The 15531-nt window shown below is 37.5% G+C and overlaps 1 protein-coding gene across 1 annotated transcript in view; it reads right to left on the bottom strand.

Annotated features, from left to right (window-relative positions):
- The window catches only part of CCDC171 (coiled-coil domain containing 171), a 349212-nt gene that overhangs the window by 220139 nt on the left and 113542 nt on the right, over positions 1 to 15531 (bottom strand). Inside the window, exons 11-13 of the mRNA XM_007465652.1 lie at positions 4434 to 4540; positions 2593 to 2682; positions 1521 to 1721 (exon numbers count right to left, since the gene is read on the bottom strand). Coding sequence (XP_007465714.1) covers positions 1521 to 1721; positions 2593 to 2682; positions 4434 to 4540 — 398 coding nt within the window. The remainder of the gene's footprint in view (positions 1 to 1520; positions 1722 to 2592; positions 2683 to 4433; positions 4541 to 15531) is intronic.

Genomic DNA, 15531 nt, shown 5'->3' with positions numbered 1-15531 from the left:
GGAAAACTTTTAAAAGAAGAAAATTTAAGAGGAAAAAATAGGAATTCTAATCTTCCAGATAAGAAAAACTGAATGTAGTATATGTAAAGGTTTTATAGTTAGAAATTGTGGTGAAAGTGTTCCAATATATATAAAATTGTGCATCTTTAATTCTCCCTGTACGTCACCTTAGTTTTTTTCCAAATATAAGAATTTAAAAACCAAAAAATTTGAATATGTAGTTATATCCACAAACTTGAGTTAGGATATCAGAAGAGTCTTCATAAATATGCTATGTCTTTTTCTTTTTTAAGCAATTAAAGATGTCTTTTGCATTTTCAACTAAGTTGAGATGTTCAAAAATCTTATTAAATATAACTAACCAAACAGAATATTCAGGCACTAAAAATCGTTCCTCTCCACATTTTGCCAAGTGATCGAGTTCTTCCGAAAGGGTAATTCATTGTGTTGCCATCATGTCCTTTTCGCTTGGGCTGTGATGAACCGTGCATGATAATCATCCATTTGGCGTGAAAAGAGAATCTCAAGATCCAAAATCAATTCACACATGTTGAACCCAACCACAATGCTGTAGACATGCTGACTTTACAATACAGTCAGGCTTCTAGTTTCCTTTACTTTAATCATTATCTGATGTGTAGAACAATTCCAGCCCCTTCATGTGGACACAATTTAAATCCCAGACTGTAAGAAGAGTGGAAAGAATGTTTCCTTTTTACTCTCTTGGCATTCATGTTAGTATTTGTTGGAGTAATGAACTCAATATGCAGGACGACTCAGATAAACTAGCTCCACACTAGCTAGACTAGCTCTACCTCCCACGGGTAAAAGAAAATATAAGATAACAATTCTACTCACACAGCCTTATACAGTTATATAAAAGTTTGTCATAATATTTTAAGAAGCCATTAATAAATTAACACAGATAGGTAACTCTCAAGGGCATCCAAATAAACTTTTAACTTTGTGGAACTTGTATTTTTCTAAATTTTGTTTAATATCCTACAATAATAAAGAGTAAGGTGACTGTCTATTAAAGTAGATATTATTCCTGTTTTGCAAATAAGGAAACAAAGATGTGGAGAGACCAAGCTATGTGGCTTGTCCATATTCACAGTTTGTAAATAAAAGTACCTCTATCCATGTCAATTCTTTCTGATTACAAAAAAGATTCTTTCCACCATAGCAGGCTACTAAACTACTGAAATAAAAAATAATTTGGTCATTGGCAAACAGGACTGTTAGGAGCATAGCTACTTGAGATAGGATGTTCTAATAGCGAAAATTACTTGTACAAATGATAAAAGGGTTAAACTACTTTATTTCTCTCGCAAAATAGGATCATACAAGAGTAATGGAATGACTGATTTTGCAGTTCGCATGAACATTTCAAAATAGCTCAGAAGAATTTTTTGAATTAAATCAAATAAGAATAAAAACAGCCACTTGACAGATGTAAACTTCTAAAACTGAGATTAGCGCAAGGCCATTCCTGACAGTCATCTTGTCTCAGGTAATACCTCGGTATCCTTATGGAAAGTCTGGGAAAGCTTCTGCAGCTCACTTTCAGATTGGGCTGCTCGCGCCTTTTCTTTCTCCCAACAGTGCAGCACATTTTGTAGTTCCACTTTTAAAGTGCTTATTAGAGCCTCTCTGTCTGCACATTTAGTGCGTAAATGACTTAACTCTTTATTGACATCAGCCAATTTATCCTGAAGGTACTGTTGGAGACACCAAATAAAGAGATTGTATCAAGACGATAACATTTAAATATAAAATGTTAATTACTTACTCCAAAAAGCTCTTTGAAAGAGTTTTCCTTTCAACTCATTATAAGAATATAACTTGGTAGCCCAAAAAATTTTAAAAACTTGTAAATAACATTTTAAAAACAAATCTCTTACATTTACTATAAGAACATTTACTTCCCAATGACATTCCAAATACCAATAGAAATCTCAAATATGTGACATAAAATTCTGCTGAACTATTTACTCCTTACCCTTAACAAATTCTACTCAAGTATGTCCATGACAAACGACATGAACCAACACCAAAAAATCCCAACTCTGAACGTTGGATTAGTACAATTTTGCAAAGATGTAGTACATAAGACCAGCACAGAAAATAAAATAAACTGTTGCCCTAGACCTTAGCCAGGTATGGTCACAGCCCACTACTAGGCATGTTGTACTAAAAACAATGGCTCCACCCCAAAATGATGAAAACTGACCCCAAATACTGATGTGCTATGTAAAATATGCTGAATGTGTATCTAAGGCTGGATATCAAATCTTAAATCATTTTTTGAGTCTATGGTATTATAATTAAATCTGGGAAATGAATTTTTCCTTTAACCAAAATAATTTCCAATCGTTTTATTTTTTTAATGAAAAAACATTCTTCTTACTTTGACCAACAACAAAAAAAGTTTTTAATTGTATCTAAACATACTTAATCAAAAATAGGAAGATATATTTTCAGATATCTCTACTTAAAAATGTTCCCTAAAAAATATATATATATATATTCCCTAAATAATTATATTTGTTTCTTAATAAAAAAGGAAAAAGTTATTCTAAATCACAATACCTTTATATTTTTAGCATGAGATTCTACCTTCTGTTTGGTAGACTCAAGTTCATTAGATGTCTTTTCCTTAGCATGATTCATGTTGCTTAGCTGATGAAAGAAAATGTAAGTAAACTTTTAAAATATTTTTCAACGGTGGGTAACTCAAAAGCTAATCTTTAAATGTTTTTTATGCAATTACTTAAATACAATTTTTTTATAGTAATTCAGAGAGTTAAAAAATTATTTCTTTTGGTTAACTATGTAATTTCTGTCCCAAGTTCACATGGCTAAAATGAAAAGAAAGCATTCAAGCTTAAAATGTCGGTAATGTTATTGTGTTTTTACTAGATATCTGGATAAAGGATTTCATTCTTACTGTAAACAAATATAACTTTATTCTTAAAATCCTACTGGACCAAAATGCCAAAAGCAATGGTATCTATACAGAAAGAGAAAAGGACAGACCAGAAGACTGTTCTTTCTACATCACGAGAATATTCACTGGTCTCTCAGTCCATATGACAACTTCAGGGTCGGTCACATGCTGTCCTACTGGGAAGGCTTGTGGCAGGTCATCAGTTGGTCCTGCTCCGCTTGTGATTTATTTTCTTTGACAGTTCATTCTTCTTTCTGTCAGACTGCTCTTTTTGCTTTCTTTGCAGCCACCCCTTGGTCTCCCCACTGCTGTCTCTGGCACTGGTTCACAACAAAGCGCATTACTAAGCCAAAGCCTGCTGAGTCGACTTTTCAACTGTGCTGAGGATCATGTGACATTCATCCTCCCAAATAACAATTCGCTGTGGGTAATATGTTCCTAGTTACCCTGCAGCTTCCAGACCTAGGCCTCAGAAGAGTTTCATAAACTACTAACAATACAGGCTGTCTTGTCTCACTGAGAGTTAGCAATGTTTGCTCTTTATAGAAATTTAATTATTTCAGTGGTCACTTTCTTTTATGCCTTTTGAACAATTACAATTACTGAGGGCATTAAGAAGACTCACTTTTCCTTCTTTATTCATCTTAGCAAACTAAAGTAAAATATGCCTCTTCTTATGGGAAATACAGTGGTTTCAAGGTCTTTGTATTACATAAAAGAAACAGATAAACAGAGGGATAAACACTAAATTCCATGCTATGTGGCTTGTCTTTGGTTGGAACAACTGTTTGTTGCTTTGCTAACTAATTGTGTTTAATGTAGTTACTTCATATTCTCTAATTTAACAAGATGTAACTAAATAAACTCTTCAATTTTTAAAGCACAAATTCATAAAACATTTTAATACCCAAGAAAATTATCAACCCACAAGTTAAACAATACAAAAGAGAAGATAAATAAAAGCATGAGCTTTTTCACTTAGGAAACTAAAAACCTCCAAGCTACATCAAACAGATGTTTTTAAAACCTTCTAATGCTTTATTCCCTTTAGAGAATGCACACTAATTTCTCTCTTTTTTATTGACTTCTACAATTTGTAGAACTCCTAAGCCAAAATATTGGCAAACCTTAAATTTCCAGTACCTATTCCAAATTTCATAAAAACACATTAACATTTAAATATAACATATATTAACTAAATGAGTAGCATAGCTCTTTTGTTAAATTAAAATAGATAAATTATGAAGACCAAGAAGTGACAGTCTTTATAACTTTGAAAATAGCAGTGTGACAGAAGAGAGAGTGAGACCCGACTTTAGGCCATACTTAAAGAAAGAACAGTGACAGACAACTTGTTATTTTTTGTATCTGTGAAGCTGTCAAATCAACATTCCCAATACTTTTGACCTTTGTAACAAGCAAGTAATACGTACTGCTGCAGGCCGAAGGCTATGTGTGTGGAGCCAAACAGTGCAAGTGTTACCTCATTAGATGCATCTTCCAGCTTGTTCTGGTAATCTGTCAAGGTACGCCTCAAACTCTCAAGGACAACAGAGAAGCTGGGAGGTTTATCTTTGTCCCTGTGGATGCCTGGAGAAAAATACAGGATGAAAATATACCGTTAAAGTCGCAAAGAGACAAAAGCTAAGCAAACAGTAACAGAGATATTACAATTAGATATAACTGAAAAGACATCATGATATACCGAGTAGAATCTTATTCTCCTAAGTATACTGCTGTATAGCCTAGTATTAATAGCTTTTCTAAACAAGTGATCAAATTAACTTCATAATATATCAAGTCCAAATTTATGGCTACTTTGTACCTTACTATGCCCACCTTGTAGTTAGTAGTAAAGCTCTTTTTTTTTCCCTATTTCCAAGGTAACTGAGGTATTTGTACACACCTGTTATCCAACAATTAAATAAACAGTCTATACTAAACACTGTTTGGAGGAGTTACATACATTTACTTTGGTCCTTGTGTTTCTGATCAGTCAGGCCTATTTTTCTTAAACAATTTCTGAACCCAAAAGCACATAATTTTCTGTTATGCTTGGAAATAATGTTCTTCAATCCTTAAAATTCTCAAGTTACAATTTGAAATAAATAATAAAAATACTATTATCTACATAGGCCACATCATGTTTCAATTAAAACCCTTAAAACTGATACTCATTGTAAAAATATGAGTATTTCCATATTATGCCCTCAAACCATTTTAATTTAGGTAGGCCATAAGTTAGTTGAGCTAATCAAGATCACATGGTCAAATGTAGTTTATTTTTTAAATTTTTTAAAAAGATTTATTATTTATTTATTTATTTAATTCATTTTTGGCTGCATCGGGTCTTAGTTGCAGCATGCAGGATATTTGTTAAGGAACGCAGGCTCTTCATTGTGGTGCATGGGCTTCTCTCTAGTTGTGGCGTGTGGGTTTTCTCTTCTCTAGTTGTGGCGCACAGGCTCCAGGGCATGTGGGCTCTGTGGTTTGCAGCACTAGGGCTCTAGCTGAGGAGTGCGAGCTCAGTAGTTGTGCACACGGGCTTAGTTGCCCCTCAGCATGTGGGATCTTAGTTCCCTGACCAGGGATCAAACCCCAGTCCTCTGCACTGCAAAGTGGATTCTTTACCACTGGACCACCAGGGAAGTCCCTCAAATGTAGTTTAAAATAGCAATCCAAAATAATCAAAAGTTTAGTTTCAAAAACCACTTTGAACTGATTGCTTATTGTACTACTCATTAACTGTTAAAAATTAAATAGCAAATTTTAAAACATACTAAAATTACTTTTATTTTCCTATATTTTCTCCCTATCATATTTTAAAATCTAAATATTAATATCGATAAGAAGCATTCACAATACCTTTATTATTCATTGATTCATCCATTCAACTAATTTAATGCATTTAATGCATTCCTACTATGTATTAATCCTAGGCATTAGGCACATGGAGGTAGATAAGAATGGTGTAGTCTCTGTTCTCATAGAATTTACAGTCTAAAAAGAGGAGGTAAGATTGTAAACAAATAATTACATAAGATCATTCATCCATTCTTCAAGTACTCAGTTGCTGGAACTTTGGGAAGAGGAGGGACAAAGGCAGTAATACAGGAAAGAAAGAATGAATAAAGGGGAAAAAAATGTTTGGTTAATAACAGAACAACTTTATTCAAATCAGAGTATTAGTGATAATTATTATTTTAATTTTGGACAAAATGTTATTAATAAACTTATTACATTCACCGAAGTATAATTTAAACACTATCTTAAGTATGGGTACACCTTAGATTTTCTTAAACAGAAGAATAATAGTTAACTTAAAAACCAAAAGTAGGGCTTCCCTGGTGGCTTAGTGGTTGACAGTCCGCCTGCCGACGCAGGGTACGCGGGCTCGTGCCCCGGTCCGGGAAGATCCCACATGCCGCGGAGCGGCTCGGCCCATGAGCCATGGCCGCTGAGCCTGCGCGTCCGGAGCCTGTGCTCCGCAACGGGAGAGGCCACAACAGTGCGAGGCCCGCGTACCGCAAAAAAAAGAAAAAAGAAAAAAAAGAAATATACCTGCTATTCAACTGCCATTTCCTCAATTTATGGAACTTTGGGAGGTAGGTTTCTTAGTGTGCTATGTCTTTTATTTCAACAATCATTTCAAAGAATACACGAGCTCTTTACTATGTCTGGGGGGGCGGGAAAGACAGCGCTCTCGGCCATGAAAATGAAGAAGACAACACTCTGTAATGACGGTGAGTTGGAGAGAGAACTCATTAAAATTTTTATTAAAGGTCTTACCAAATATATTTTTAAAAAATTGCTCTCTTGCACAAGATAAAAAAAAGTGTAATGTATAATTCTTTTCTTCTGCTACTACACAAGTAGGTCATGAATAAATCATTCGAGGACACCCAGGAAATCTTAGCTTATACAGTAAGGGAGAAAACTTGCTCTTAGAAATCCAGAATAAAATCATCATAATATGGGTGTTGAGGAATAAGGAGACAAAATGCCCTCTCCTTACTGACTCATGCACATCTTATATTCTACATAAAAAAGTTTCTTTGCCTGAAAATGCTTTTACAATAAAGTTCAGCTGAAGTACAAAGTATGCCTTATGTCCCACCCACATTCATTATAAAAAGAAATACTTACTGGTCCCTTAACATGAATTAAATATTTACAAATAAAAAGAAAAGGTCGTTCAGGACCCAGGAGCTTACTGACTAAAATTTTATTTAACCTAATAATATCCTCATCACTGTACTATTGCCCACAAAACAATAAACTATTAAAGCTATCCTATCAGTGGATGGTCTAAAACCTCACAGTAAAGATTAAAAAAATAAAATAAAATAAAATTTTAACAGTAGTCATAAATAGCTTTTCAAAGGTTAAAGTCCAAATGAAGAACAGCATGTGTCAGGATGTGTCATTTATACTTCAATTACGCCAACTCAAAAATCTTCTGAGTTTCTCTGTCCCTGTCCCTATACACGTGTCTCTATACATGGGTGCCAGCCTATACTTTCACATCACTGCTGCCTGTCTCAGTCTTTCTCACTTTTAAGTACGTTTCAACAAGATACACCTTGGCAAATCTTTTCTTTGAATTAGTAGCCAATAGGAGGGAGTGAGGAAGAGGAACAGGTCCCAAACCTATTTAAATGTTCCCTTTTGGACAATCTGAAAAACTAAATATTTTTAAATGACTCAAATAAACCACTGTTTTTCAAGATGGTGTTATCACCTCAGTAACCCCACAGTTCCACAGGAGAAACAGTAGGTTGTAATGAATGAGGTGAGTCTATTTCCTCCACCTTGTCAACCATTCTCTTATCTACTTCAGTAGCCTGCAAGACCTCAATTATTAAGAAATAATGGACAGAGACTATAAAACAAAAGACTGAGCTTTTTTTTTAAAAAAAAAGATCTGTTGTAGAACATGAGTAGTCACGTTCATCCTCAGAACAAATAGGAAAAAAAGAAAAACGCTGTTGTTTAATGCTGATTTTTAATCATGTAATAAAACACAGAAAATGACATTCAAATGGGTTTTTCACCTGAGAAAATCTAAATATTTAATACATTGATGACTAAGAAAATTCTTTTCTCATTCTAAAAGCACTGAATATAAACATTTTGTTGGCAGTTAGACTTTTCAAACTCAGACTACATTCCATATATTAACTTGTCTTATTCACTGAGATCATAAACAAACATCATTATCTTGCAAACACTGGTACCCATTCTAGAGTTTTTAAGGAAAATGACTCATAACTTCTCTAACATATGGACAGTATTTATCATGTAAATCCTTCTCACCCACCTACTCTGTCCCCAGGAAGAGTCCAAAAAACCTTTCCTTTACCAAGGTTTGAGAAATGTATTGGTTGGGGGGAGCCTCAGCATCGTTGATGAGCTCTGTAAGGCTTGGTAGTAAGCATCTAGGCCAGGTAGCTGGAAAGCCACGGATAACAGTGGGAAATGGTGCCACAAAGCTGGGGTTCCCTGAATTCAGTGGGGATGCTGGAATCTCAAGTGACAAGCCAAGTGGTAGCACTTCATTTTCAGAGACAAAACGTACATGGTTACCATAATGGGCAGTGGATTCAAAGCAATAAACAAAATGGTTTTACCCACAGAGACCGCTGGCTTTGGCTAACTGATCATGGTGTTCCCAGGACTAAAATAGGCACTGTACTTGAACGTTACCCGATCTGTATAAGTAGAAAAGCTCTGGGTCTAATTACCAGAACTAGGAGTTAAATCAACACAAAAGACAGTCTTGGCACTCAACCAATTCTCAGTCTTGAGCTAGTTCACAGACCCAGTGTCCCTAGAATAAAGAGGATGGATCCTCTTTAGGAATCCTAACATACTGCCAAAAGCTTATACTGTATGTAAATCTTTCTCCTAGCCTTCCTCAAAGAAACATGCAACCATTTACCCAGGTGACCATGTACTGAGGAAGGGGAGTTACATATACCACGTATAACTGGACACTGGATCGGAGCTGACACTAATTTCTGGAGACCTAATATGCTATTGTGGTTCACTAGTTAGGTAGGAGCTTACAGAGGTCAGTTTTGGCTAAGGTCTATCTCCACTGGGCCCAGTAGGTACCTGAACCCACATAGTTATTGCCCCAGTTTGGAATGCATTGTTATATAAGACAAATGCAGAAACTGGCACAATGCCCATAGCAGTTACCTGATCCATGGAGTGAGGGATTTACAGAGGAAAACAAAACAGAAAAAAAGCAATTGGAAGTCACTAAAACTTTTACCTACCAAAATAGTAAATCAAAAATAATGCCACATTCCTGGAGAGACTGAAGAGATTAGCCCCTCTGTTAAAGAGTATAAAGGGGCGGAGATTCCAACCACATCAGCATTCAACTCATCTGTCTGGCTAGTGCAGCATACAGATGGGTCTTAAGGAAGGATAGTGAATTACTGTAAGCATGATCACATGGGACTCCAACTGCAGCTGCAGTTAAAGATGTAGTTTCATTGTTGGAGCAAATCGATATATTTCCTGGCAATTGGAAGGAAGCTATTTCTTCATCCTTTTAGTAAAAATCACCAAAACAGTTAGTTTCTGCTTGCAGGGCCAGCAATCTACCTTCATGGCCCTACCTCAGAGCTACATCAACTCTAGCATAACCCAGTCTGTAGAAATTCTGATCAACTCTTCATTCTGGAAGACATCCCGTATTCCACTTAGCTCTCTACCAAGTTGATGATATCATTCTGACTGCTTGAGTTTAAGCAGGCCAAGTTTGGCAGATACTTACAGGTGAATGATAGTGTAAACTTTTAGGATTTTGGAACAAAGGAAGCCATCCTCTACAGATAACTATTCTCTTGAAAATCAGCTTTCAACTGGCTACTAGTCCTTAGCAGATACTGCATTCATGCCCACCAATTTGGCACATGACCTGTGTTGCCCATCATAAAAATGTCTGATTCACCAGCCCATGAACTTGGGCATGCACGATATCACTCTATCATCAGGTGAAAGTGGTATATACAAAACTGGATTCAAACAAGTCCTGAAGGTACGAGTAAGTTGCATGAAAAAGTAATCCAGATTCCCATGGGCCCTATTCTTGTTACATTGCTTCTTCCCTCTTAACCTACACCCTGGACCCATGGAAAAGTTCCCTATAACCAGTTGACTAATGGGGGGGAGGGGGCGGAATGGGCTTGTTATATAGATGTTTCTGTATGATGTGCTGATACTACTCAAAAGTTGACAGCTGTGGCATGACAGCCTTACTCAAGGGTGGCCTTGAAGGACAGTGGTGAAGCAAAAATCCTCCCAGTATGCAGTAATGGACCCAACTATCATTTTGTCTGGAATGAGAGATGACCAAAGGTACAAATATATACTAATTTGGAGGTAGTAGCTAACAGTTTGGCTAATGGTCAGGGACTCGAAAAGAACATTATTGGAAAACTGGTAACAAGGTGGTCTGGGCAAGAGTGTGTGGACAGACCTCTCCAGATGGTCACTGTGCCCAGATCAACTTAAGCAGAGGAGGATCTTAACAATCAGGAGGACAAGATGAAGTATTCTGTGGATGTCAGCTAGCATATTTTCCCAGCCACCTTTGTCCTTGCTCAGCTTTGTTGCCCCTACAACACAGGAGCCATGGCAGCAAGAATAGAGGTAATGCATGGGCTCATCCATTCGCCAAGGCTGATAGGATTACAACTCCTGTTAAGTGCCAAATCCACCAATAGCAAAGACAAACACTGAATCCCTGATATGACACCACTCTCTAGTGGCACTGCCAGTCACCTTGTGGCAAGTTGATTATACTAAGTCATTTCCATCATGGAATAATCAATGCTCATTCTTACTAAGGTAGACACTCTAGAAAGACATTTTCCTTCCCTGACCATAATATTTCTGCTGAAATTGTCATCCATGAATTTACAAAATGTCTTATTCACCATTATGTATTCCACGTAGCATTGCTTCTGACCAAGGAACTCATTTGATAGCAAATGAAGTATGGAAATTGGCTCATTCACATAGAATTCACTGGTCTTACTATGTCTCCCAACACTCTGAAGCAGCTGGCATACAGAATAGTATAATGGCCTTTTGAAGATTCACAGCACTGGCTGGATGGCAACATTTTGTGGGACAAGGATAATATCCTCCAAGATACAGTTTGTGCTCTGAGTCAGCAATCAATATATGGTATGTTTCTCCCATAGCCAGGAATCACAGGTCCAGGAATCAAATGTTGGAAATGGGAGTGGCTCGTATTACACCTAATGATCCACCAGTGAAATGTCTGCTTCCCATCCCAGGAATTGTGGGCTCTGTTGGTCTAAGTCTTAATTCCCAAGGAAGAAATGCTTCCACCATGGGACACAGCAATGGTTCCATTAAAAATGGAAGCTGACACTGTCACCTGGTCATTTCTGAGCTCTTCATGCCAGGAAACCAAAGAGCAAAGAAGGTTCTTCTATACCAAGACAATTGGTGTTGCTTACCAAGGGAAAATTGGTGGTAAGAAAGAGTATATCTAGAATGCGGGACATCCCACAGGACTCCCACTTGAGTACACTCAAGTTCTGTGATAAAAGTTGATGGACAAACAATCCCACTTCTGGGTGTATATCCAAAAGAACTGAAAGCAGGGTCTAGAAGAGATATTTGTATATCCATGTTGACAGAAGCACTATTCACTATAGCCAAGAGGTGGAAGCAACCCAAAGGTCCATCAGCAGATGAATGAATAAACAAAATGTGATAAACACATACAATGGAGTATTATTTGCCTTAAAAAGGAAGGAATCCCTGTCATATGCCATGTCATGGATTAAACTTGAGGACATTATACTAAGTAAAATAAGCCAATCACAAAAAGATAATATATGATTCCATTATATGAGGTACCTAAAGTAGTCAAATTCATAAAAACAGAAAGTAGAATGGTGGTTGTGAGGGGTTTGCAGGAAGGAGAAAAAGGAGTGGTTAATTTTATGTGTACGCTTGACTGGGCTAGGGGCCCAGATATTCAGTTAAACATTATTTCTGGGTGTGTCCATGAGGCTATTTCTGGATGAGGCTGACATTTGAATCAGTAGACTGAGTAAAGCAGACTGCCCTCCCCAACGTGGGTGGGCCTCATCTAACCCACTGAAGGCCCAAATAGAACAAAAGGCTAAGTAAGAAAGGATTCTTTCTCTCTGCCTGACTATCTTCAATTGGGACATCAGTCTTCTGCCTTTGGACTCAGCCTCAGACTGGAACTTACACCAGGGTCTCCTGTTTCTCAGGCCTTCAGAGTCAGACTGCCTCTACTGACTCTTGATTTCTCAGCCACCTTAATTGTGTGATTAGTTAATGAGCTCATTAGAAATGCTGAGCCCTCTTAGTGCAGTCACTTCTTTGGATTTCACAAACCAAAGCTATGAGCATGATGAATTCGGACACGTTTAGTTTGTAAACCTCAGTGAATTGGGAGGTGAGGGAAGCAAGAGAGAAGAAACTGGCAAGTGACACCAAAGGAGACCTGTGTGCTGCAGGCATCCTCAACTTCTCAGTAAACCATGAACCTCTAATTAAAAGGTACCAGCCACAGGGTTCACAAGGACAATTAAAATTCTCAAGAAGATACTAGATCTAGGCAATAATCCTTTACTAAGGATAGAAAGGAGGAGAGAGGAGAGGAAAAGTACCACTTGTTGTCCTGATTTTCCTAAGAATAGTCCCTGAAACTGCCCAATTCCTGGGTGATATGCACATGCCTAAAGGCATCAAATGCTGTTGCTATTATTTCCTACGGTCCTTCAGCCTCTCCAGTAGAAAGAAAAAGAATACATCTGGAGTATTACAAATGATTTCCTCAAGGAAGGAAAAGTTGAAGAGGGTTGGAGGGGCTCTGCCTCAGTCAACACAAAAGTCAAGCACCCCAAGGAGGATCCAAGATTGAGTCAGAAAAAAAACTTTCTTTCATGAACCTAATGAAGGAAAAGTCACATTCTATATGTTTGCTAACATCCTCAGGCAGAGGTAAAACTATCGTAGAAGAAACACTTGAGGCAGAAAGACTACATGGGTTCAAAGTGGGAAAGGATTTCTCCCCATACACACTCTAAGAACTTCTATCAAAAGAAATATGAGCAGCTGTAGTGTGTCAATTTTAGTGGAAAGTAGAAAGCAGAAATAGGAAATAAATGTCCCTAGTTGAGTAAATTGAGGCTACCTTGTCTAATAATAGTAGGCAATCAAGGTGACATTTCTATAACCCATGAAAGACTGTACAACTTTTCCAGTGAAGATGGAAAGTCAATCTTCCTGGTGACTCCTTATGGATTACTACCCAAAGGGCTGCTAAAATTTTGAAAGAGATTCCATGACTACCTTTATAGCCTCAAAAACTATAATTTAAAATAGAACTTCAACCTATCAATTCATTCATGCTTTTTTATTCATTCATATTCAATAAATATTCGAGTGCCTCCTTTGTGCCAAGTACTATTCTACCTGCTTAAAATCCTTTAGTAAATAAAAGAGACAAAGATCCTTGCCCTCATGGAGCTTGGATATTGTGATGGTTGATTTTATGTGCCAACTCGACTGGGCTAAAGATATGCCCAGATTGCTAGTAAAACATTATTTCTGGGTGTGTCTGTGAGAGCGTTTCTGGAACAGATTAGCATTTGAATCAGTAGACTAAGTAAAGAAGATCTGCCCTCTCCAATGTGGGAGGGCAATATCCAATCCATTGGCCTCCCTTATCCACCCCCTACTCCTATCCCCTCCTCTTCCCACCCCAATAGAACAAAAAGGCAGAAGGGAAGATACTCTTGTTTTTTAAGCTGGGATTTCCATCTTCTCCAGCCCTCAGACCTCCTGCTCCTGGTTCTTGAGCCTTTAGATTCTAGAACTTATGCCAGTGGCCCCCAGTTTCTTAGGCTTTTGGACTCAGACTGAATTATATCACTAGCTTTCCTGGCTCTTCAGCTTGCAGAGGACAGATCATGAGATTTCTTAGCCTCCATAACCATGTGCAACAACTCCTATAATGTATCTCCTCTTGTGTGTATATATGTATATATTGGTTCTGTTTCTCTGGAGAACCCTGACAAAGCAGATATCATAATAGTCTGTTAGTCTGTTAGAAATGTTGGACACCAATAAGTGCCATGGGATAAAACGTAGAGTAGAAAAGGGAGAGAGGTAGGGAGGCAAGCAGCATGGGACTGGGTAGTGGGTAAGCTTCACGGAGAAGGTGAGATTTGAGCATAGATTCAAGGAAGATAAGAAAGAGAGCTATGCTGATGTATCTAGGTGAGGAACTTTTCAGGTAAAAGCAATGGCCAACACAAAGGCCCCCAAGGAAGGAGCTTGCTTGGTATGGTCAAGAAACAGCCAGAGGACAGAGTGGCCCAAACAGGGAGGGGGATGGGGAGAGTAGTAGGAGGTGAGGACAAAGAAGTGATAAAAATAGGGGTAGACCATGTAGGGTCTTGCAAGCCATTGCCCGCACTTCAGTTTCTACTCTTAGCAAAGCGCAGAGCCCAGCGAGCTTTACAGGAAAGGAATGACATGCTCTAATTTAGGTTTTCAAATGCTCATTCTGATGGCTTTAGAGAAAGAGACAGAAGGGGAACAAGGTGGAAGCAGAAGAGGGGGAGGAGGTGTTGGAGGCACTAGGAAACGAGGTGTAAACTGTCACACTGATTTCTGGTGTAAAGATCAAGTTAAATCCTCTAAGTAAATAAATTCCTGAATGTCTTAGACTAACTGAAACTTCACCTTATCTGCTACATGAAGATAAACTGATGAGTTACTCTTGCTTCAGAAAGATTTCTTCATGTAGAAGACCACAAAATCTGAAGACAGGAAATAGAATACCTGGCAACTGCTGTCAACTCTGGACTAAAATTCATTCAGAAAATTAGCTTTCATTCCTACCATCTTAAAGAGCAAGTCAAAAAAAAAAAAGAAAGAAAAATTTGTAACCATCCCTCTAGTAGGTAGAGTATATATTGAACTGAACTGAAAGGTATGAAGAGGTAATAAAAGGGGGTAAGGTACTATGGCCTACTTGCCATAACTACAAAACAGAGGATCTCTCTGGAAAACCCTTTCCAAGATAACAAAATTAATTGTGTAACAAATTCTAAAGCTGTGCTACCATCACATAGTAAGAATATTTCTATTTGAAATAGATTTTTTCTTAAAGACATATATACTATGAGATATATACATGTTTATACAGACAACCTCACACACACACACACACACACACACACACACACACACACACACACACCCTTGAATTATCCTAAGATAAGTTTTTTAATTCCTTCATTTCAGAGGAACAAATTATTTGGTCATCTTTGTGTAGTTGAAGCCAGGTCTGATGCAGTAAGGCAATCTCAATTGTTCAGGCGCTTCCATAAAATGTTGAGCAATAAGGTTTATTAACTACATCCCTCTTTGTTAAATAACAAAAAACCAACCTGAGGTGGTATGAGCAGAAAGGGAGTCCATTATAGTTTTACAGGGCTATTTCATGGAAGCCAAGAGCAAAAATTAAATCAAGTCTGAAG

Source organism: Lipotes vexillifer, unplaced genomic scaffold, assembly GCF_000442215.2.
Source record: "Lipotes vexillifer unplaced genomic scaffold, Lipotes_vexillifer_v1.1 scaffold31, whole genome shotgun sequence".
In the NCBI taxonomy this organism is placed as follows: Eukaryota; Metazoa; Chordata; class Mammalia; order Artiodactyla; family Lipotidae; genus Lipotes; species Lipotes vexillifer.
This window is presented reverse-complemented; position numbering and strand designations above follow the sequence as displayed.